Source organism: Euleptes europaea, chromosome 7, assembly GCF_029931775.1.
Source record: "Euleptes europaea isolate rEulEur1 chromosome 7, rEulEur1.hap1, whole genome shotgun sequence".
NCBI classification, from domain to species: domain Eukaryota; kingdom Metazoa; phylum Chordata; class Lepidosauria; order Squamata; family Sphaerodactylidae; genus Euleptes; species Euleptes europaea.
The window spans coordinates 31,907,002-31,932,877 of record NC_079318.1 but is presented as its reverse complement, the minus strand read 5'-3'; the positions used below and the strand labels follow the sequence as shown (position 1 = coordinate 31,932,877).

The 25,876-nt window shown below is 40.9% G+C and overlaps 1 protein-coding gene across 1 annotated transcript in view; it reads right to left on the bottom strand.

Annotated features, from left to right (window-relative positions):
- The window catches only part of PRKD3 (protein kinase D3), a 58,510-nt gene extending 35,102 nt beyond the window's left edge, over positions 1-23,408 (bottom strand). Inside the window, exons 1-3 of the mRNA XM_056853210.1 lie at positions 22,735-23,408; positions 1,916-2,054; positions 898-1,029 (exon numbers count right to left, since the gene is read on the bottom strand). Coding sequence (XP_056709188.1) covers positions 898-1,029; positions 1,916-2,054; positions 22,735-23,025 — 562 coding nt within the window. The 5' untranslated portion in view covers positions 23,026-23,408. The remainder of the gene's footprint in view (positions 1-897; positions 1,030-1,915; positions 2,055-22,734) is intronic.
- Between the last annotated feature and the right edge of the window lie 2,468 nt (positions 23,409-25,876).

The window sequence follows — 25,876 nt, the reverse complement described above, 5'->3', positions numbered from 1 at the left end:
TTAGTATGAGGGAACGGTGGGTGGGCAGGGGAGGAAGAGAGAAATAAGATAACGTACTTACTAATATTACTGAAATGTAGTGTCATGTTTTCAGAAAATACAGATCAGCTCAGAATATAGGAAAGCTAATTCAGTTTAAATTTTATCTCCTATAACACTGAAGTAGTGGTGTAACTAACAGTAAACCTTGGCACTATGTGGACTTTTTTGGCCTAAATACTTGCTTTTTTGACCCGGTTTGACCCTGGCTAAAGCCAGAAAACAGGGCCTATTATGCAATTCACATTGCTGCTGATCTTCCTCAGCTCTCTTCCCCCAGCAGACTATCTAAACAATGTACTCCTGGCTCCAATAAAACCACAGAAGTTAAGAATAACCCAACGGGCGAGAAGTCTTGGGTAAATAATACCTGGACAACAATCGGTTGACAGGAATGCTAGAGAAGCTGCTGCAGCCAAATTAGCAAAGGCTATACAGAAAGAGATCCCCATTTTGAATTCTCCTCATTAGCTCCGAAAAGCTGAGGCAAGAAAAGGAAACCTTTGCTCCTTTAATACTGGTGTTACCACATTGCTTCTGATATTGCAATATCACTGCTCTTTGCATACACTAAACCTTGTAAACAGGATCAGGCTTAAGTATCTCTGTGAAACCAACCCTATATGCTTGGCAATACTCTGAAACATAGTTGCTAACTTTGTAAGATTACTCTGAAACCGGAAAAAAACCTCTAATTTCTGAAGTACAGTAATGTGTCTTATTCTAGGACTTTTACAACTTTTTAAAAAAATGTAATGCATGCTTACAAGCAAAGACATTAGAAATGTGCACTACTCTCTGGAGGCTTTTAACAGAAAATGTCTTGTTCTAAAAGTTTACAGTTATGAACAAGCTTACCTTCACATTTCAACCCTTGTCGTACCAAGCCCCAGAGCATCTCTCCACAATAGTCACAAAAAGTAGGGGCCTTGTAGGAGTGGACATAAAGCATGTGAGGACGAATCTGGAAATCTTCAACTGTAGCCAAGGCTTTTTAAAAAAAAAACAAATAAGAGAGGGATAAGTCCTACTTCTTATGCAAAGATAATAAAAACACCTACTAAAACCATTTTTAAAGCAGTGGGTTCAACCAACAGCCTGCCCTTGGTAGAAACCTTAACAACTCTCCTCAAATCCAATAAAAGATATGCACTGTAGAATAGGCATCTATATCCAAAATTTTAAACAGCTGTTTTTGAAAGATACTGAAGACTTTTAAACAATATTTAACTCAGAGATCTGACAACCTTCTAATATGATAACATTTATATAAATCACAGATGGGTCAATGGGGTACTTCTTAGGCCAGAGCCTCCAAGATTGGTACAGGCTCTAAAATCAAATCCAGACGCTCACAGTCCAGAACAGTGATAATCTCAGAGTTCATTTGCTCTGCCCGTTTTGAGGCTAGAGAAGCAAACATCAGTTCCTTGCAATGTCTCGGCTTCTTGGGTTTTGATGATTTTGCCCTTCTCTTCTGGTTTTGGCCAGTCTCTCTGGATTAGACTTGAGGAACAGATGAAATTTAACAAGAAGGTGAGACTTTCTCCCCTCAAGATATGCACCAAAAAATTAGCACTAGAAGTTTCCAACTGCCAGTTCTGCACAGTTGCAAAATTCAGCAGTATGATGCACAAAGACCATGAAGTAGTAAAAAGTGACATAAGCTGAAATATAAAAATTCAAAAATCTTCATACTTTCAGTTCATTCAGGTGTCATCTCATCTATCTCACGCCAAACAACCTTAACTAAAGATCCATATAGAAACTTCAAATTTCAGCTCGTTCAAAGCAAACACCCACTGCTGTTTTAATTAATGCTGAGTATCATACCAGAACCATGAAGTTAAAATTAAAGTGGCCTCAACATCCTTACCAGACAGAACAACCTCAACAAGGTCACCTTCGTGTATCTCTTCAGCTGATGTAATCCGCTGTAAAATATTTTCTGAGTTCAGGTCATGGCGAAACAGGAGGATTTTGTCATACATGCCAAAAAAACCACACTCTGGGAACTGCAACAAAAAAGGACATGCCATTACATGCTTATCTTTTTTTCCAATATTACTATGGAAAATCTGAAAGCAAGTTTTCTTTACAGCACATACCACTGATCTGTTAATACAATTGCTCAGTGGTACTCACTTCGAGACTCACAAACAACCACAGCTGCAATCACCACTAACTACCATTAACCAAAAGAGACCCACTACTACATGCCCTGTGCACCACCCCATCAACAAACATAGTCATCCAATAACATTAACTATTAATATTAAACTATAAATATAACCAGGAGGGAAGGCAGTATGGTATTGCCCAATCTCATCAGATCTCGGAATCTAAGCTGAATCAGCCCTGGTTATTTATTTGGATGGGATACCACCAAGGAATACCAGGGTTGTTATGCAGAGGAAGACACTGGCAAACCACCTCTGTTAGTCTATTGCCTTGAAAATCCCTTAAGGGATCGCCATGAGTCGGCTGCAACTTGACAGCAATTTACACACACATAAATATAACAAAAAACTTAAGTGCAGCAAAACTGAAGTCCACTAATGTATTTGTTGCATGCATTTACTTCTGGACAAACTGCTGAAAGTGCAAAGCAAACACAAAATCTTTAAAAAAAAACCTTAAAAAAACCGAACAGCAATCCTCTAAAACTACACACGTGTTACTAAAATGCAAAGCTTTCTGCTTGGTTTTTTCATTTGCTTCGATGGAGCTGTAATGCTGATGAATTACAGATTTATGTTTGCCTTGCACAAATGTTGACAAAAATAATTTGCCCATTTAAACAAATTATTTTTCCTTTCTTCTAGTCTTTCAAACAGCAAGTTGGAATTTGTTCTCTCAGATTTAATCACACAGCAGTATGGTATACACGTAATAAAGTATTAACGCTAATCTGTAAACTTCTTCCTCTGCTCCTCTTTTGATAAAAGACATAATAATTGAAGCTGTTGATATGTGATAATACACCTTATGGGTTCAAACAGAAAAAAATATTGAACAGAAAAAAAATCTATAAGACCATATTTATGTTGTCACATTTGGAACTTAGTTCTATGTACACACTATGTTAATCAAAAGCCAAGGATATTGCCAAGCTGGAGCCAGTATTGACATTACATTTTCATATTCATATATGGAAGCATCCAGAAACCAACGAAGGATGTAGGCTATCAGAACACCAAAAAGGGTAAACTCACACATTCTTGACAATTTTATGGCCACTTTTGTGAGTATTTAATGAACTATTACATAACTCCTTAAAGCTTCAAGAAGGTTTTGTTAATGAATAAGAACTCATGCCCCACTTTGTTCCACATTTTAAGGTAATTATTCCTCCCTAGGAGGTTGCTCAGGAGCCCCATGGCACAGAGGGGTAAGCTGCAGTACTGCAGTTCAAGCACTGCTCACAACCTGAGTTCGATCCCAACTGAAGTTGGTTTCAAGTAGCCGGCTCAAGGTTGACTCAGCCTTCCATCCTTCCAAGGTCGGTAAAATGAGGACCCAGCTTGCTGGGGGTAAAGGGAAGATGACTGGGGAAGGCACTGGCAAACCACCCTGTAAACAAAGTCTGCCTAGTAAACGTCGGGATGTGACGTCACCCCATGGGTCAGGAATGACCCGGTGCTTGCACAGGGGACCTTTACCTTTAGGAGGTTGCTACATATGGAAAATGAGATAGGACAACATCTCTTCCCTGGCTACCAGGATCCATAGCCTCATTTCCTTATTATCTGTTGCTATATCATTGCTTGGGTATCTCAATTCTAGCATTACAACCCTTATCAAAAATCAGAGGGGGACAAGAGATTGACATGTCAAATTGACATGTCAAATTAAGCAAACAAAAGCATGTAGCTTTTGCAGTTGCCAGTCTGCCATGGTGGGGAAGGGTAGGGACACACCTTAACTACATTTCATGAATGAATGCAAGCAGCAAAACCATTCTGTTCAACATTTATTACAGCCTTGGAGGCATCACAACAAGGCTGAGATCCTGTAGTCAGCTTCACACCAGCACCCTTTTGCCCTGGTCCTGCCTCTCCCAGCCTCAGCCAGATATTCTTCTTCCTCCTCTTCCCATTGGCTGGCTCTCCTTCTTCATGTCCACCTGTACCTCACTCTCTCTCCATTTCTGACTCATTCCACTCCTCCTCCTCTCCCTGTTTCTCAGTTCTCTTGCTCCTCTACTCTCTTTTCCCTCGTTTTACCTTTTGTACTCCTCCCTTGGCTGCTCCTTCGTTGCTCCTCCTGTGCCCACATCCCTCTCCCACCGTCTCCCATGCCACCATCTCACAGCCTCCGCTCCAGCTGGGCCTCTGCTCCAGCTGGCTGGACTCTCCCCCAATGGGAGCTCCAATCATTCCCACACCTGAACTAGGGCATGCCTTTCTTTTGGTATAGTTGAGGCCAGCAGCCAAAGGCAAAGGCTCACTGGCCAGCTGATGTTCAAGAGTGGTGACCCAAGTAGCCCCAGCTGCACAGAGCTCCTCCATTGCTGCAGCACATCCTTCCACTTGCCCCCACCAGAGTCCAGGTGAGGAGGGAACAGGGCTCCCCAGCCGCCAGGGCATCAGAGTGGCTATAAAATTATTTAAAAGGCATTTTACAGAGGAGCATCTATAATACTGAAAATATCTCCCAGGAGAAAGAAACATACATTGATTGCTACAATGAAGTTGAATAAAACTACTTTCCTTCCTTCCTTAGAAGCTGTTTGAGTCATAAATCTTGAGCAACATAAGTCTAAATCTATTGTTTAAGGGATATAAGGACAGAGGTAAATTTTGCCACTGCAACTTTAGGATCGCTATCACTTAATAAACAGGGTATTAGCTGAGACACAGAGTTACTAGTCCGATCTGTTAGAAGAGGAAAAAACTACTTTCTAGTTGCTGACAGCCAACACACCACCAATGTATGCAGAGTTTCTTTCATTCACATTTCTCCCACTTGCCCAATATGGACAGCCTAGTTCCATTTTCTCAAGATGGTCAACTAGGCACTCATCTAAATTCCCAAAATCCCATTATCCATTAATTTTCTCATTGCTAACATGATCTGTGTAAATATCTATTGCCATCCTCTGGCCACAACACAAAAGATTTTAAAAATTGGCTGAGGACTATACTTTTTAATTTGCATAATAAGCATGGGAAACTATTGTCAGCTAATTGAACACCCATTTCTTCACCATCTTAAAAAAGAGAGAAGAACCCATCTGCTAGACATTTATAGCAAAGTATTCCTGGAATTTAACCACTTGACTTCTGGACTTGCTTTTTAATTTCTTGGTTGCTTTGTATTTCCATGTTTGAATGGGTCTTTTAAATTTAAAAAAAAAATAGGACATCTTCTCTAGGGTGACCTCATCTGTACTTTCTTTGGCCTTAACAAGTATGCATATCTTGGCTTATAAAATGCTTTGCTCTAGCACCATCTCACCACAGCTGTTTGCTACAAACAAGAAAAAAAGAAGGCAGGGTTTAGAAATTACCTTATACTGCAAGGAGTTAAATAAATTCAGCAAGCAACAAGAAATAAAGTAACAACCATTTGTAATATTTTGATCTCAAAATTCTGACTTCATGAACCAGACACCACTGAATAAGCCTGCTCCTCCCATGCATATCATTAGTTCCATTTAGGACACGTTTTGTTCTGCGATTCAGATGTTCTCAAACAATTCTGCAAGGTTCATGGAGAAGTACTCTTGAGTAGTTCCTAATTTAAGCCACAAACACACAATCTGGTTTCCTAGTAAGTTCACTTGCTTTTGTGATCAATATATTAAAATACTTCACTTTTGCCCCACTGGGAGCATTGAAAATACACACATGCACCCACCACATTGCCATACACAAAAATGCTTTGCTATTTACGGGTCCTCTTGTCATTTTCATTCTGCCTCCTTTTGATCCATGATGAGCCCACTTGTGCTGCCCTTTTGGAGAAATCATATCTGTCCTCCTCATCCAAAGGGTTTCTCACCAGAAAAGTTAGGTGAGACTCTGTCAGAAGGTACGTGCACATGAAATAAAGGAGGTCATGCTGGCTAAGAGAAAGGCAGGAGCGGACCGTGTTTGCATAAACTTCAATCATGGAGCATAAAGGCCAGTATCTCGGCCAAGGAAAAGACAAGCCGGAGATAAATCATTCGGCACAATCAGCTCCATACGTACCACACTGCAGGACATTTTGATTCAATCAAAGCACCATGCTCAGATTGCCCAGCCTACACGGAAGGATGTATTCAGAGACTGCAAAACCTGTAACAAAAGGAGGCCTTTGTGATGGTGCCCACCCTTTGTCCCATTCTGGTTCTCCTTATTTGGACAGTCACCTATTTTCAGAACTCTTCCTGAACATACCACCTCTCTGTCTCAAGACTTTCCCCTTTCCTCCCTGCTCAGTCAGTCCCAAGGCTCACTTAAGAAATTTGCATCTCTAATCCTCGTGTGTAGCTGGGAGGGAAAAAAAATTATTTTGCTGCCACATCTAGGCTGTCTTCATCTCCTTGCAAATACTTAAAGCCTGGGTAGTGCCAGAGACACAAGCCAAAGGGCTCTTGGCCTGTGGCTCACAACCTAAGGTCTGCATTGGAACTTTGTCAAAGAGTTCAACAAAAAAAAGCATGGTGGCTGAAGCCCGTATTTATTTATTCAGAAGATTTGTGTGCCATTTCTCCAGAGACCTGCCCAAAGAGGCTCACAAAATACAATAAAGATCATAAAAACAATATAAGAATAATAAAACAAATAAGGAGCATAAAACAACTTTCAGCAGCCTAAATCATATTAATAAAACAGTCCTCAGGCTAGATGGAAGCAGACCATAAATGCAACTTTTAAAAAAGATGGAACCACTCAGTCAAAAGCCTGGGTATAAAAAGAAGTGGTTGTCTTGGCACATAAAGGATACAAAAGTAGGTATCAAGCAAGTCTCAAGGAGAAGGGCATTCCAAAGGTAAGGCACCACCACTGAAAAAGCCCTGAAAAAGCTACCTGCCTCTGAAGGCATTGGCAAAGACAGCAAGGTTTGGGAAGAGGATCTTGACTAGTGGGCTGGACATTACAGGAGGAAACAGTATTTCAAGCATATGACCTTCTAGCTGTGTGTTAAAACCTACATCAGCTAGGGCAGGCAGCAAGGTAAAGGTATTCCCCTGTGCAAGCGCTGGGTCATTACTGACCCACGGGGTGACATCACTTCCTGACGTTTACTAGACAGACTGTGTTTATGGGGTGGTTTACCGTTGCCTTCCCCAGTAATCTACACTTTACCCACAGCAAGTTGGGTACTCATTTTACCAAGCTCGGAAGGATGGAAGGCTGAGTCAACCTTGAGCCAGCTACCTGAAACCGACTTCCATGGGCTCAAACTCAGGTCATGAGCAGAGCTTTTGACTGCAGTACTGCAGCTTACCACTCTGCGCCACGGGGCTCTACCTAGGCAGCAAGAGATAAACAGAATCACTGGTCCATCTAGTCCAGCATACTGTTTCACATAGCACCCTGAAGGGCCAAACAGGTTACAGAGGTCAAAGCCTTTGCCTGCTGCTGTCTGCCAGTTCCCATGGAGAGCCTAGGGCCTCTCCTGCTCAAGGGAGGGGATTATAATGCCCCAAGAAGCAAATTTTTGTAAGACACTCAGAAACTAGGACAGCAACAAGAAAAATAAGCTGCATGAAAGTATATTCAGCTGTCTCACCACACTAGATGAAACGAATGAATAAGGCAGGAACACAAAGGTTTATTACATGAAGTATTAATAGCTACTGATATGACCCAGAACTAGACTGAAAGAGACAAACATTACCGTACTTCATTTGGCGCAAAAATATGATATTTTCTTAACTGTGCACTCAAGGAGATTCTGTGCCGATATTCTTCCACACCTCTTTTAAGCAAGATGGCAATGGGTAGTTTATATCTGGACTGTACCTTTTGCTAAATGATTTCCTCCTCTTTCCACCCCATCTCATAGTACTTTTTAATGAATTTTTGAAAGCTTGTGCATTAAGCCCAATGATTTCCACATTTATTTAGATGACATGGGCAAGTCTTAAAATCCTCCTGTGGCAGTTAGAATATGCCCTCCGACCATACCCTGGTACTGTTTTTTTCAAACTCTTTAACCAGTTTAATACATTCATTTTGTCTGTACTGAAACAATACATACACACTGTGGAAGAAAAGTGGCCCAACAAACAGTGCATTCCTCAGGAGAGTTACTCCAGTCTAAGCCCATTCATTTTAGTGGGTTTAGACTGGATTAACTCTCCTTAGGAATGCACTGTAAAACTCACAAGGCATATGATGTTTCTACAAGTTGTCTGTAATGTTACCCTTTAACAGTTTCTTAAACTGATTTTAACCTGTAGAATACCATACAAACAATAGACTATCCATAGCCAAGACAGATTTCACGTTTTTGAGCTTCTCTTCTGCTTTTGGTGTGCAAGTGTGATAGATAGATGTGCAATTTTAAGTGGGTAGATATACTTAAATCCATAGATGGCCACTCCAGGAATGTGGATTTACAGTTGCATTTCAGCCTCCCTACTATTTTTGTGTCACCTGTTAAATACTCTTATTTTTAGTCCTCTGGCCATCATTATTTCCCTCAAAGCCATACACATTTAAGAACAGCTTTTTAAACAATATTTTAATGTCCCCCACTGCATCTCAGTATAGTCACAGGGAACTATGACCCAGCATCCAGGTGTCTTTGGAGGTGGGTGACCATCCTAAAAGAAAGAGGATTACAAATAACATTCTAACAGGAAAACAGCATAATTGTGAACAGTGGTAATGTGCATTAACTGAACTAGGACAAGTTTTTCACAGCTAATTAAAGTGGTTTAAAACATATACATGATTTCCGGCATGGATACGTGATTCAATAGCATGGATTGTAAGAATTTGATGTGTATGTTTATATGTTTTGTAATAGTCGTTTGGAAAATAAAAAAAACTTCTAAAAAATCTGCAGAGGGATCCAATCCATTATCTTTCTAAAAGTACTTTTGAAAATATGCATTTGACAGACAGTGTCTGTCTGACAGAACAACCCAGGTCTCAGGAATTTTGTATCCTGTCTCGTTTTCTGAGCAGCCCCATGAAAGCTAAGGACTTTACAGCACCTCTGGCCAAAAAGTATATTAGAATTAATAAATAACAGTATGCCCAACAGGCAAAGTGCTACCCTCGCATGCTGTCTAGAGTACCTTGAGATGTACAAGAAGCTTAGAAGATATCATGGCCAAAGCAGGATACCTTACACCTGAACCAGTTGCCTTTCATGTTATATGCCCCTGACTAAACCACCTGCACCTAGCACAGTATGCATTTTATCAGGGGTTGTGTCCCTGGTTAGTGACGTGCTTCCAGCATTTGTCACAAAAATGTAGTACATTGGTCAAATTCTACAGATTATCCTGCATTGTCCCCTGCAGTGTCTGAAAAAACCATAACCACTTAAACTTATCCTTTGAGCAACACACAGCTACACCTGCTCACAAGTTTCCTCAAGAGTTGGCAAAGGTAAAATAGCACAGATTAAAACTACATATTGCCACAGTTCCTCATCAGTATATTTACTTGCATGTACATGTGGCTGCGCATACTTTTAAGAGTCATACCAGCTCAAGTCAATGTACTTGGGAGTGGGTGCAGCTGTCTTTCATGTCAAGGGCTGAATGGTTAAACCCATTGACCCCCTACTCTGGTCCAAGCTAGAATCCTCAAACATAGATAGAAGGCTCTTGTTGCTGATGCATGCCTTTCATGAGCAGACAGTGCTAAGAGTTAGGTGTACCAGAAATGGGCATCTCACTGATCCAATAAACACCTATAGAGGAGTTAGACAAGGCTGTCTTCTTGCTCCTACGCTTTTCACCTTCTATATAAACAACCTGGTTAGTTCTCTTAATGCACCAGAACTTCATCCACCTAAACTGGCGAATAGGCACATCTGTTTTGCTTTATGCGGATGATGTTGTGATCTTATCCAGGACACCAGTGGGATTAAGGAGAGCGCTTGCAAGAGTGGCGGTGTTCTGTGAAAACGAACGATTAACAATCAACTATGAGAAAACAAAAGTGATGGCCTTTGGTAAACGTCCTAGAAATAAGACTTGGAGTGTCAATGGACAAAGGTTGCCCTAAATAGGCAGCCTCCACTTTAGTTGGGGGAATTAGCTGAGGAAGCAGAGCAAGAGGGGGTAACTGGGATCAATAACCTATGTATACCAGGATAGTCCTGGGGAAAACTCTCCAATGAGCAGGCAGTTGTACAGTTAAATGGGTTTTATATTAAAGAATAAAAATAACGAACAATATAATTTCAAGTAATGGATATACACTCACAAATCATACAAAAAAAGAGTGGAGATTGGATAGGGTTTGGGGGATGCATGATATTTACCAGTCTTGAAGGGAGGTCCAGGGAAAGCAGCGCTGAGGAGAGCAACGGCCAGTGTTTTTGGGAGCGAAGAAAAGAGCCCACACACGTGGGAGTGTATGCATGGATTCAAGACACCCACACTTTGAATGGCCAAAGGACCAATATTTATACCCCAAAATGGGTCCTAAGGACCAATATTTATACCCTAAAATGAGATAAGCTGGCAGGAAATCCAGAGACAAAGAGCTGATTGCTTTTCCAGAGTTCGAACAAAAAAGTTATGAGGAGCTTGATGAGTCATCAGGATCCAAGAGAATGCCTGCGGTATTCTCCTGAATACTGATTGATTGCTGGGATGGGTGCAGGTAGGGTAAGTAATGGTCTGCTCCGGAGAGCTGATTAAATCACCTTAGGTGATACAATGGAGATTATCCTGGCAGGCACACCTTCAGGCAAGGGGAAAAAGAACAGCTGCCAACCACCTTACTGCCCAAGTTAAACACACAAGATGGATCCCAAAACGCTCTGAGAGGCAGCCATTTTGTGGGGAGCAGTGTCTTGCTCTTATGCCAGGCTTTGGCCCCCATGCCTTCATGGCACCCCTTAGCGGGAGGAGGTGTATGAATGCTTACAGTATAGCCCAGGTATAGGTCTGCCACCTCCAGAAAAACAAGGTCTCAGATTCTTATGGGTTTTGCTCTTCATGCGTATGTACTACAAACACACAAAGTAGCAACACAACAACAACGATGGACAGTGAGACATAGCAGTGTACTCATGCATGCTTGAAGGAGACTGAAGACTGTCTTCTGTTCAAAGGACACACTTATCTCTCAGCTGTTGCTCTGATGCAGCAAAGAAGGTGCAGCCCACTAAAATGGCAGATTCTAGGTAAGTAAAGTTCTTGAGCGCAAGCCTACTGCAAAGTATCAGCTATCATTGGAGAGCTGCCCAATCAGCTTAGATGTTACTTGTTCTTGCTCAATGTTACTGTTGCTCAGGAGACAGGTCAAAGTGCTCCCTACTGGAGAAGGGAACTGCTACCTTGTGAACAACTGGCTTAGCGATTCACTGCCTACTGCCCAAAGCAACAGCAGTCTTAGGAAACATTCAAACAGTGGCGGGAGGGGAAAGGTGAGGGATTACAAATTAAATATAGAATGTCACTTTGCCAGAACAGTTTTGTTCAATCTTGTTCTCAGTTCCAACTGGCAGGAACAGTCTGGGGGCTTTGCATGCCCCAAGACAGTGAGCACGTATGTACTGCAAAGACACGTTAATTCTGTTGGGTAAGTATTACAACTCTATGCCCTTAAGTAACTATACCTTTGTGATCAGCCATCACTTCATTTTGGCTTTGGGTAAATTAAAATACTGGGGTTTTTTTCCCCACAATAACCATTCTTGGCATGTTCGGAGCTGTTTTTGCTTCCATTTGACCTGTGTTCTATCAACTCAAGCCACTCAGGTTATCATCTTGGCTATATGAGATGAAAAGGCTGCATAAAAAAATGGGCAAGCCTTCTCAGCTCACCGGCAGAGTTCCTTTTCTGCCCTCTGTAACAGTGGGCTTCAGCTCACCTGAAGAGCTTCCATCTCATCACTCCAAAGCTATACATTATTTATACATACTCTGCATACACAGAGTTCCTCTGTAACATCCAGTACTGGTCACAGGAGCCAGACAATGAATTTCCTCCCACCATCTGACAAAGTAATCGCTCACTAAAATTGTAAACCCAGGACTGAAGCACATCAGATTTCAGGTGGGATCACACATGACCAAACGCTCCACCTCCACACAAGAATATTGGTAAGTCAGGGAGAAAAGCTAGGACCAAACTCTCCTCTCTGAAACGTAGCTTTCGCCATGGAAGAATATTAAATAATGTGAGCAGTTTGAAATAGAACATCCAGGCAGTGGAGAGCCAGCATGGTGTAGTGGTTAAGAGCGGTGCTTTGGAGTGGTGGAGTCTGATCTGGAGAACCGGGTTTGATTCCCCACTCCTCCACACGAAGACAGCTGGGTGACCTTGGGCAAGTTACAACTCTGTTAGAGCTCTCTCAGCCTCTCCTACCTTACAGGGTGTCTGTTGTGGGGAGGGGAAGGGAAGGTGATTGTAAGCAGGGTTGAGTCTCCCTTAAATGGTAGAGAAAGTCGGCATATAAAAACCAACTCTTCTTCTACCACCTCATTGATGCCAATGCTGAAACTGCACTCTCTGCTTTCACACCAGACTCCCTGTATATTTCCTTCCATCCAGCATATTTCCTCCCATCTCCAGTCTCTCCAATTCACCAGCCAGAGCCCTATTCTTTGTTTACCAGCGGCAAACCTATTAATCACCCACAGGTGTTTCCTCAAAGCAAGGGATGGAGATCGGTGTTTGACTAGACCTTCTTGCCCCTCTCAGTTTTCACCTACAAGTTCCACCACATTTACAGGAACCCCGGGAAGAGCACAGCTGCTAGACCCAATAACTCCCCCATCCTCTCAGTCAGGAATCCATTGACAAGTTGATAGCTAGGCTTTATAGTCACCTATGGCAGATACTACTGCCCCTTTACTAAAGCAGCCCTTTCAGCAGAGCAGCGCACAGTACATTTCTAAGCAGAGAACCAGAATGACCCAATGGATAAGGAATTGGAAGTTAACCTGAAATGCCTTAACTCAGATCTTATTAATTTCAGGCTTGTTCACACAATCAGGAATGCCCAAGGTAGCCACTGATGTGATATAAATGCTGTAAGTGATATAAATGCTATAAATCTATGTCTAGACAGATAAGAAGCTGAAGGCTGCTTTCTACAACACACTTAGCTCACTATCTCACACCGTTCACAGAGCACCTGTGTGTGCACAAAACTATGCACATTGGTTGTCGAAGGGAAGTGTTCCAGTTTTTTATTAGGAATGGTCAGCTTCTTCATCCTGGGGGTCAGACAATACATCCTTCTCATCCTCCAGAGCACCTTGAGAGACTCCAGACAGCAAGTGGAAGAACCTTTTATCCTCCAGCCAGCATATACTCCTCTCCTCATGAAGTTAAGAGAGACCTTTCCAGAAACCTCTGGGGTGATCTCCCACTATCCAATGGGAGGGGCATCTGTCAGCAGAGGAAAAATAGCACAGTTTATGGAGTGGCTCCTATGGCTCCCTATCCAAGCTGCTGACTCTCAAGGACTGCATTTCAGATCAGCATGGTGTAGTGGTTAAGAGCGGTGGTTTGGAGCTGTGGACTCTGATCTGGAGATCTGGGTTGGATTCCCCACTCCTCTACGAGTGGCGGATGCTAATCTGGTGAACTGGGTTGGTTTCCCCACTCCTACACATGAAGACAGCTGGGTGACCTTGAACTAGTCACACTCTCTCAGCCCCACCTACCTCAAAGGGTGCCTGTTGTGGGAAGGGAAAGGGAAGGTGATTGTAAGCCAGTCTGATTCTTCCTTAAGTGGTAGAGAAAGTCGCCATATAAAAACCAACTCTTCTTCTTCTTCATTAGCACTAATTCCTGGATAAATGTATTTGGGAAGCAGCACCAGCAAGGTCAAAAGCTGCATACAAGGAGATGCTTCTTATCTCGCAGCTCTCTCATTTCCCACTACAAAAGACATCTGCCAGATGAGAGGAGCCCCAACTACAGAGCAAAGAGGAACAAGACAAACTCTAAGACAAAATTGAGTGGGAAAGAGATGGACGGTGTAGGACAAAATGGAGGGGGGAATCTCCTGATCTATCATACAAACTACGTATCTTGTTTTACATAATCAACTTTTATCAGGATGAGAGAAATAAATCCATACTTCATGACCTTGGACAAGTTACTATTTAAAACAGAAACTGTAAAGCATTCTATTAAGCCACTTTGTGTATATAACCACCTTTCTGTCCACTAGGAGTACCCAAAGTGCATCATTAAGACATCCAGGGACTGCAGAAGCAAGGGCAAGAACACTCTGGCCTCTGCCACCTGCCAGAGGTTAAAGAATCACTGAGAGGCTGCACTCCCCACTCTTCTCCTCCACCATCTCAGTGGGAAGACCAGCCATCCAGAAGAGAACAAACAGCCCAAGAGACATCACTTCCCCTTTACCATAAAACAGAACTCAGCTCTGCCACCTGCCCCGGAGCCACAAAAGAAGGAGATAGTCTGGCCTCTGCCACCAGCCACAGGTATAGGGCCACTGGGAGGTTGCATCCTTTTCCCTGGAAGAACAGCAGCTAGAGAAGATGAGCTTGGCCCACAACTAGTTAGACTGGTTAGCCCACTAACTTCCTATGACTTTACATTTGCTTGAAAGTCACATATCTGCAAAGCTGATTTGTAGGTCACATGACACATGTCTTAGAAGCAATTTTTTTATAAGTTCAACCATTCTTTCTGACTACAGGAAATCACCTTTGAATGTCCTTTTTATGCAGTAAACTCTGCCAAAGTCTCCACTGATGAAGCATTAATGGAAGTCACAGCACAACTGAGATTACATCTTTTGTGTCTACATGATCTAGGATTTCAGGAGGCAGTGCTTTCCATATTAGAAAAACATTATTTAATTGAAAAACAATGTGCATCTCCATTTCATTTTTTCACTCCATCAGTCATGCAAATGTTCATGTAAATTACACCAGTTCTAATATTAATCATGCTGCCCCTTAAGAGCAATTTTTCACATTTAAGAAATGAACTTTAACTTGTATAAACTTTTTAAAAAGTTTTAACACTTTTTTTAAAGCGGCAGACAGACTGAAACATGGGCAAGAAGCAGAACCAATAAACAGTGTGTGTTTAATTACCTGTTTAGTCTGACAATTGCTTCTAAGGCAGGCGAGCCAGTGACTCCTGGTTTTTAAAATCATTTGTATGCATCCTAAGTGGAACTGGTATATATGAAGGAGACAGGACAAAGAACTGCCACTTATGTGCAAGGTGGCTGAAACATCCCTTCTGGCATCCATAGGTGGGGGGGGTCAATAAGCAACCCAACTGCTTCCCATCAACAGATATCTTACTCAGAAGTCCAGCCCATTCATTTCTTTTAAAAAAAAAAGATTCCTTTTAAGCCACCACTATTCATTGTACTGTTTGAGGGCAGGGGAGGCAATAAACAGGATTTCGGGGAGCTGTCTCAGTGGGGTCTGTATTTAGGATTCACCATTTCTAAAGCTTCAGAGGAACCAAATTTAGCTAAATCATTTCAGTTCAGCCTCTCCACCCACAAGGAATTGCAGCATTTTCAGTACTGTATAACAAAACAGACATGACGTTTGTCAGGGAAAGTTGTGGAAGAATCGGGGAGCAGGAGAGATGAAACAGAAAAAGAAAAGTGTGCACAAAAGTACAGTTTTTAATCCAACATCTAGTCCTGAAACTAAATTCTCACCTCCATATTCACAAAATAAAGGGCACAATTTAGTTTATAAAACACATTTCCTGGACTCTAAAACAGGATGCAATAGCCTAACAAGTTATCATTTGCTTATTTAAAGTCCAAAAAGTATTATTTTCAAGAGAATACAGCCTTAAGACAGGCCCTCCAAACTAGTTCTAAATGATTATATTGATTATAAACATTAGTATAGGCCCTTTTCAGTCACATCACCTAAAACAATGCGTAATATGCTTACATTTCATGAAAAAAAATACTTATTCTTACTGAAAGAGCAATTATCTTACCGTACTAAAATATTTCCATGAAAGTTAATCTAAACGCTAATGCCAAAGTAAAATGGCTCCCTTTATTTTCTATATATCTATAACTTCTTATTCTAAATATAAATCTCAAAACAATCATAACCTAACACGTATCTCAAAACAATCATAACCTAACAGGTATACTATGCTTTTCCCCACCTATTTTAATACAAAATTAACTTGGCTTCCTGTGAATGGCTTTTATCAAAATTGCATTCAACCTATAGTCATCAAATATTGTTTTAAATGGAAAGACAATTGGATATTATGCAAGAAAAGGAAGAAACATTAATGAGCCAAGATGAAGAAGAGATAAGTCAAGTCTGAAACGTATGCTTTACAGATGGCATAAGAGAAAATGATCAAAAGACAGACAACCATAGAAGGCAGCTTCAAAGACACAGCTAAAAGGATGGGGAAGTTGCACTCAGACATAAGCAGAAACAGCTCACACAGAAACAACTTCGATGCGGTGAGACAGATCAAAAAGAGTGATGCGTGTGTAGTGGGGAAGAGAAAGCACTTTTAAAATAACTGGAGAACATTGCTTTAAATGGAAATCTGAACAGATGTTGTCATGCTAGACCCAAAGAATAAAGAAACTAAAGAGAGAAAAAGAAATAAATCTTTGCTTATCCTAACTTCTTTTGGTTAAGGAACATTCAACTCTAGGTGCTATGCAGAGCTCTCCATAAGCACAGTAAATAATTCACTCCCAAAACATGCAATGCTAATACTGCAGACTTGTTTTCACGTCAGTACAGTAATCTTAGCCATATAGAGGTTAGTGGTGTCTCTCTGAAGTAGTCTTACTGGGCTGTTCATTTCTTCCATTACTGAGACTGGAGGATTCAAGCACTGCCAATACAAAGGCACAGAGTCACCTTACCTATACTATCATTTAGAAAAGACAAAACAAAAATCGTACAAGTCACAAAAATGGAGGTGGGGTCTTTGTAACAGTCTGACAGGGGACAACACCTTTGGTGCCTTTCTGCATAACATGACCACACCTCACCCTTGCATTTCTTTCGCCAGTTCCCAGACTCACGGAAAAGCAACAGGAATCAGATACTGGAGCTATGCTGTGCCTCTTAACAGCAACTAAAAGACACTTCCCTTCAGCAGGGAGAGATTAAAATGTAAACCAGAATCAGTGTTCCCAAATGCATAATTCTGTGGCAAAAGTGGAGGACCTAAAAATGGCCTGGATTCACCAGAGCATTTCCATGGACAGAAGGGTTTCTCTCCTTCCTCCTCCCATTGTGACCCAAAATGCCTGCCTCCCTGAAATGCTTCTCCTAGGAACAGTTCTTCAGGAGGCACTCAGGGCTGCAGTGGAGGGGGAGGGATAAAACTGTGCTCTGTGGGTGAAAATCTTTCTGTCTGCAGAAATGTTCAGGTGGAGCCAAACCAATGTGCCTTGGATGGGACATTTCTGTTTACAGGTAATACAAGATCACAGAAATGTCAAAAAACATTTGTAAACCTACCTTCCAAGGATAACAATGAACTGCCTAAAAATCTGAAACAAGTGCATTTCAAACCTGCATTTATGTTTTCATACATGCACAGGACAAGGGAGGGAGACTAATAAGTGCTTTAACATGTAACATGCTATACTCACTTATATTATGGTAAGAGGAAAAGTCATTTGGCACAATAGCAGACTATATTAAGGAAAAAAGGGTTAACTGGACTTGGAAAAAAGTATAAATTTTAACAGGGATAGGTGAATGAGAAATTATAAGCAGGTCAACGGTTTGAGGAAGTGAATTAAGAATAACAGCAAAACCCAAAGAGCTGCTGTAACAGTGCAAAGGATGAAACTGAACCATGAGGGAGAGGTTGGACAGAAACCAGAAGTATGCCCAATCAGATGAGTGCTGGCAGTTCAAAGAAAGGAGAGCACATAAGATTGGGTAGAAGAGGAGAAAAAGAAGAGCAGCACTTCAAAGGATGTCAGAAATAGAACAGGAGCCAATAAAGGAATCGCTGTTGGACACATCAGTTATGACAACAGAAATGGAGTTGGGGGGGATTTAAATGGGAAGGCTAATCTGAGATAGATAATTTTAAAAAGATAATTAACATAAAACACGAAATACATTTTAAAAAAGAAACAAATAATGTTTTGTTTAATTTAAGTTCATTGTGATCAGTAATTCAGGACTGAGAGTGTGTAGTTGGGTCAGTGAATGGCCCAACTTGCAGATAAAATGTTAACACACTTTTTTTTTTTAAGTTTTCCATCCTGAAACACAAGATTATTATCAAAGAAAGCAGAACCCTATTGTCTATTTCATAACACAGTTTAATACAGAGTACATAAAGTGACAGATTAAGACTGGTGGAGACCAATTTTCCAAACCCAAATTCCCACTGTCTTGCTTTTAGTGCATGTTTAGAAAATATTCTTATTGAGATTGAAATGTGTTATATCCCCCCCCGCACCCGACAAGTAACCATATTAGACACACACTACTCAAGAGAAATCTTGTCTCATGACAGCATGGAAACCTCTGAACAAATACATACACACACCCATGTCAACATGCACCAGTTTGACAGGGTCCCCTGCAGTTCTTCAGATACCCCCAGGTGATGACATACCTATAAAGGGGCACCTGGATCCAACTGGTTTTGCTGGTCTATGCACTATGCAAGCCCAGTGGATCCAGGCTCTCCTCTTTGGTTCCCCCTCCCACTCACTCCTTCAATCATAGCTACAAATATTGATTAGAAAGGATTAGAAATATTGATTAGAAAGAAGCCAGTGTGGTGTAGTGGTTTGGTTTCCTCACTCCCACACATGAAGCCTGCTGGGTGACCTTGGGTTAGTCACAGCTCTCTTAGAGCTCTCTCAGCCCCACCTACCTGACAGGGTATCTGTTGTGGGGAAGGGAAGGTGATTATAAGCCAGTTTGATTCTTCCTTAAGTGGTACAGAAAGTCAGCATATAAAAACCAACTCTTCTTCTTCTAGAAATAAGACCCTGAGCAGTCAGGTAGGATGGACTCATGCCAGGGAAACCTGAGCTCATATGACTATGTTTTGGCCAATCCCCCTATCTCAGACTAACCTATCTCACAAGTTGTCATGAGAATAGAGAGATAAACCACTTATGCTTTTCTGAGCTTGTTAGAAGAACGGTAGAATATATATTTGATCAATAAAAATAATAACTATACATGTATTTATTATTCTATATTAATGTCTATGTTTATGGATCAATCTATGCAAGACCGTTGCTGAAAAACAACTTATTGAACCACTAGCTGTTCTCGCCTAATGCTGGGTCAACTTGAGGATTCTTCTCAAGAATACCTTGGATACTGCATTTCCTATACAGTTAATATAATTTAGAACATTATAAGCCACTTTTAGAACTTTATAGAGGAAAAGCAAGATATAAATATAATAAATAAAATTCAGGTTTTAAGAACACCCAATATTTTTATAACACCAGAAAGGTCATACCCAAGAACAAATCATGAATTCCGGGAGATGACCAAAACTTGCTCACTGCATTTCTCATATTCACAGTTCGGTATTATAAAAGGCATACAACTTCTGCCATTTACCCAATACTTACCTACATGTATTCTTAACACAGAAATGTGAACATCACGCACAGTCCTAAATTTCCATAAAGTAATCAGGTCAAAGGAAAAATATGGATCAGCTGTGGAATGACGTAGGTAAGAGGGGCATTAACATTATAGAATTCCAATAGGATTGCTCTCAGTTTCTGCTTGACAAAGAAATGCTTTCATGTTGCTATATTACATACATGGTGAACATCTGATTTTAGAGCTTTATGCTTTGACGTGTCTCAAGATCTAGCCAAAGATCTCATCCACGGAGGGGATCTGCCTGCGCTGTTGGAGCAATACTGCCACCTGTGCACCAGCTGCAAGAGTACTCATGACCACCACCACCCCCCTCCATATTTCCTGATCAAGAGTTTATGCCTGCAGAGGACATGCACTCGTTCTGCAACTGCTGCTGGCATAATCAAGGCTTTAGTTCAGACACAGCTGTACTAAAGCCAATTGGAGAAGACGACCCAATCTGAAGTCTTAGTCATTTTACAGTACAACTGACTCCCCATATACAGTGCTTCTGAACTTAAGCTGAAGGCTGATCGAAGCTGAAGCTGCCAAGTACAGAAAGACTAAGAAAATGAACCAAGAAAAAGGAGAGGCAAATGTGAAGTCAGGAAGAAAATTAAGTCCAATTAAGAATGTTCTCTCACACACAAATGTATGAAAAAAATAGATTCAAAAGGGTAAGCATGGACTACTATTCTATACCATCTGAACTCCCCAGTTCTTCCTCCCACCACCACCCACAAAATGTAGTATATTGCTAGTATGGAAATGAATTACAAACAACAGACCCTATTATCTGCCAGAATTCCACTATGCCAGGAAAAATAAATAGTGATGGATTACTTGACAGATAAAATACACCTTCTCTTGAAACCTTGTACATATCCCAAAAGAAATAAAAGATTTCGTACCACATTTTAACAGGTCAGCACACACGCACAATTCAGAAAACCACTGAATTGTTTGAAAATCAAACCATCTGTTCAGTGCACTGTTTCAACTTACTTCCCCTGTACAACCCCCATTCTTTTTCCTTAAAAGAGCTGGATCTGACAAAGTACATATCAAGAAAAAAAATATTTACTTAGCCAAGATCCCTCTCCGGGGATTAACATCCTACTAGCAAATGGTCAAATGCAATATAAAAGGCAATACCTAGTAAACATGTGCATCAAATCCTTTTCACTGGTCACCCTGAAAACTCACTCTGAATGGAAAGGAAGATCAATCCTGTTGTATCAAGATTTCAACAATCTAGAGCACCAAGAATCTCATAAGGCATTTTCATTTCCTGGTACTCTGGAATGTCCATGTGCAATGAACAGGGCCCCCACAGCACTCGGATACCGTGCGTCATGAACTGCAGTTCTCCAAAACTTGTGCAGGAAGCAAGCGTAATGAGCCACCAAAGTGCCTAGGGGAGGAAAGCCCACTTTCTACTTGGCTGTGGAATTCCCTGTGTGGCCTTTGGCAAATCACCCTGGTCATGTTCAGACTATGGATTCCCCCAGGAATTTCACCAGAAAGGGAGTCCCACCTGCTCCCTCACCATGGAGCAGGAACCAACGATTCAGATACTCACGTCTCCACACAAAGATAAGAGCCAGTGGAAAGGGTAAATAAGTATACAAACCCAACAGCTGCTTCTGGTCCCCCTCCAAGTAAATTCTGGGGCAGGGGGTGGGGAGAATTATCTGAAGAGACCATTCTTAGCCTAACCTGCCTTCCACAGTTGCTGCGACACTAATGCATACTCTAGGCTCCTTGGAAGAAGAGTAGGATATAAATGTAACTCATGTTTTATAAATACATACTGTACAGGAACTGACTACAGGTTCACAGGTACTCAAAAATTCATTACTGCTTTTGGGTCTTCAGTTCCTGCTCACAACCTCAAAATCTCCTTTGGAGTTTAAAAGTTGCTACTACTTTTAACTGCAGAAGTTATTATACTATTCTGCAGGGGGGAAGTGTTCACTCCATCCCACCAATTATAATACCCTGAACAGTATTATAGGGGATATACTAGATCCAGCACTTCTACTGAAGAAGCAAGTTAATGCAGCCACACACAAAAATGCTTTCTTCCAATTCAGTCTGGCCTGCAAGATGGCCCCCTACCTTGAAAGAACTGATCTGGCCAACTGGATCGACACTACAATAACAAAGATTAGACTACTGTAATGCACTCTACATAGGATTCCCCTCAAAGTCAATTCTGAGACTCCAGTTGGTACAGAGCACTACTGGCGGGTTATTACCAGGAGCTAGGCAGAGAATGCATAGTACTCCCATTCTGTAATCAGTCCATTGGTTGCCCATCAGTTACCAAGCTCAATTCAAGGTACTGGCTATCACATACAACACCCCTGAAGATGATATCTGCATTACCATCCCTCCATCTACATTCCACAATCTGAGCAGGGCCTTCTGCCGGTGCCACCTTGCAAATGGGCAAGTTCAACCACTACCCGCACACATGCCTTCCCAGTAGTGGCCCCTACCCTGTGGAATGGCCTGCCTGAGGAGGTCAGGTATTCTCCCATACGTCTGACATTGGAAATGTCCAGAAAGATGCTTCAGAAAGAGACAGAGATTGTGGACTACGTTATTATGTACTGTCTGTTGCTGTAACTATGCTCCTACTCTGCAATTTCTGCATTGTTTAATGTGCCATGTTTAAATATTTATGCTTTGTTTCAGGTTTCTTTCACAGCTCTATTGCAGATTTCTGCAATCCAGACCCTATTGCACTGTTTACTGTATGTCCCATCTTGTTGACTGTATTTGACTTCCACTCTGTAAACTGTCTTGAGTCTCAGTGAAAAAGACAGACTACAAATAACAGAAATAATAAATATTATAGCTGCCTTATATTTTTTATACAGGCATAGTATATTTTAAATAAACAGCTGAATAAAATACATAAATGAATATAATATTCTGAGCACTCAGTTGTACTGTACCTTTTGATAAACTACAGAACACACTAGGTCTTTGACAACAGAAAGGGAGAGATCTTGAGCCTCAATGGTGACAGTCTCTCGCGTAAGACCAATCTGCAGCAGGAAGGAGACCCCATGCACCGAACCCCTGGAGTTAGTGAGACTCTGTGTGCTGAAGCTGCCATTGGACAGCCGACCTGAGAGCCCCGATTGTGGACTTGAAGATAATGAAGGGGTAGGTGGAGCAGCAGCATGAGACACAGGTGGGGAAAACTTCTGTAAGGTTGGAGGAGAAGATTCGTTCGATGACATCTGACTTGATTTACATTCGTCAAGCCTTACTTAATAGTAAAGAAAAAAATATAGGCTTTTTTCCTTTACCCTGAAATGTTGCAAGAGTATTTTCACGCTTCCCTTTTATGGTTCAAGAAAAAATCCTCTTGTCTAAGTCATCTTCATTTTCCTTTTCATTCTGTGCATGATAATATTATTTTGGCCAGAAGTTATTTTAATGAAAGGTTCTTTTTGCACAGCTTCAAATCAGCTGATCTAAAATACTTTGCCTTTAGCACCACATCCAGATGTTGGGAGAGGCTTACATCATTATGAAATTGTTCTCTTCAGAAACAGACATTGTTTTTTCACACAGGCTCTTTATTCCAGTGCTTTTGAGAACGCTTTGCTTTGGCTTGGGAAAAAAATTATTGCGCTCAATGATTCAACATCACACAGAGTTATAACTTACGTCGATACCCTTGTCAATTGGTTTTTTAGATTTGCCACACGTATTGTCTTGGAGTAATTTATTCGTTTTTCAGAAGTTCATGTTTTAATCCACAGAGATGAGAAAATAAGGTTACCCTCAATGGTCTCCGAGTTTTCATTTTTAGAAGATGTTCATCTGACAAAAGGAAGAAACATTTCTACAAATACACCTTCAATAAACATGAGCCGTGGAGTCACAAGTGTAGTCTGCAGCATTTTGAAGTGTTATGTGTTGCCTAGTGGAAGGGAAAAAAACCTAGTTATTTCACATGTACAGGAACTGTTACATAACACCATAATCACACAAGTTAAAAACAAAAACGAAACTAGACTCACAAATGCTTGTGCCACAATCCATTTGTTTACTTTTTATTAGATTCAGATATATTATCCATTCTACAGATCCTGTCAAGAACCTGATGTTTCTTCTTTGTACTCATAACCAGGCTACATCCATTGTAGTATGGTTCACTCAGCAACCACAGTATAAAAAATTATATCAGAAATACTCATCACATCCCTGTTTTAGAAAGTGTAATGACACCAAAATAATCATATTAAAGAAGCCACAACATTGAGGGGCAATAATACATTTGGAATACATAAGCATGGGGTAGGCAAATATGTCCACATGTAAGAGTTACACTGAAATCCATCTGTTTGCTATGTACTCATACCAAAAAATGTCAACGACTAGAAGTTATTGGTAGTTTGGGCATAACAGGACATGTATCCCTTACACACACAAAAATCCCAACCAAAATATCAACAATCCATCTTATCACTAAATACATCTTATCCAAAATATGCAAGCAGTACAACAGTTTTGCTGCCCTTTGTAAACATTACCCTTCCACAATAAATTCAGCATGAAAAATCAACCTGATAATATTACCTGTAATCATTTTTTCAGCAACCAGTATGCTTCCCAAACATTTTTTTTCTAAGAGCACATATGCACAGGAGCACTATGTTTCCAGTCTAATATTCTGCAATAACAGGAAGCACAGAAAGTCCCAGAAAAAGAGGTAGCATTTAGCTCCTCCACCCACACTCCTCAGCACATGATTGCTATCTGTATTGCACAAAAGGGGGAATTAGTGTGTATTCGGTAGCAAACGTATCAGGATGGACTGAACATGAGAACCATGTACTTGTGTGCACACTAAACTGCACTGACAGTGGAAGTGTATCTTTGTTTAGGATGCTATAATCCGTTTTGAAAGTCCTCATTGCTCAGCTTCTTCTTCTACGCTGCCCTAACCATCCACTGCTGGAATTCTAACAACCCAGTAATATTGTTTCCATCACAATAACTACTTACTGCTAATTCCTAAAAATGACTGCTTTACACTATTCCAGTGTTCACGCACCATTAAAAAGCAGAGTTGCCTCACAGCTTTCTCTTCACTTAAGAACTGTATATGTCATTTGACAATTATCTGACCATTTTTATTATGCTCAAAAATAGCAAAAAAAGTTTGTTCTCCTAAACAACATTTCCGCCCTTGTGCTAAATGCTGTTTCTGCAAGTCAAAAGCAAATGCAATTAATTAGCAACAATATCTTTATAACTGAAATTCCAAAGAGGTTGAGGCTTCATTTAAAGAATGAAAGTGGCAAATCTGCATTTCAAGACAAGAGTCAACAGAATCATTTATATAAAGGAATGACGGACAACTCAAGCTGATGTAGTGGGAGTCTTTGTCTGATGCCTACATTTCAGAAACTACACATTATAGAATCATAGAGTTGGAAGGGACCACCAGGGTCATCAAGTCCAACCCCCTGCACAATGCAGGAAATTCACAACTACCTCCCCCCCACACCTAGTGACCAGAAGATTCCAATCTTATGAGATGGGACACACACGGAAACACAGCTTGAGAAGAGCCAGCACTATTCAACAGCAAAATGAGGAGACAGCAAGGATACATAATATGCCTTCCCACATCCACAGAGCAATACTAAAATCATTTAATATTTTATTTACAGTTCTGCATAACTTTTCTCTCTCCCGAATATTGTTGCTACCCCCATTCGTGGGGGCGGGGAGAGCTTGTAGGACATAAGAGGAAAAGTAAGAACATATTACTTTACAAGATATCTGGCAGAGCAGTATGCTCCCAGGAACATAACAACGTTCCGAACAGGAAGAAAGCACAAGGCCAAGACAGCAGATATGTCGAGTCCTGAAGGCTCATCACCCAGTTACTATATATTCATTACATTAAAACAAGAATCTATTCTGTGCATTAAATGACAAAGTTATATAACTTTACCATTAACAGAACTGAAGGGGGAAAAAGATGGCAAATTTTGATTTCTTTCAAAACTTTTCATGAACTAATAGTAAATTATAACTTTTTCACAGCCTCTAAAACAGGGGTGGGGAACC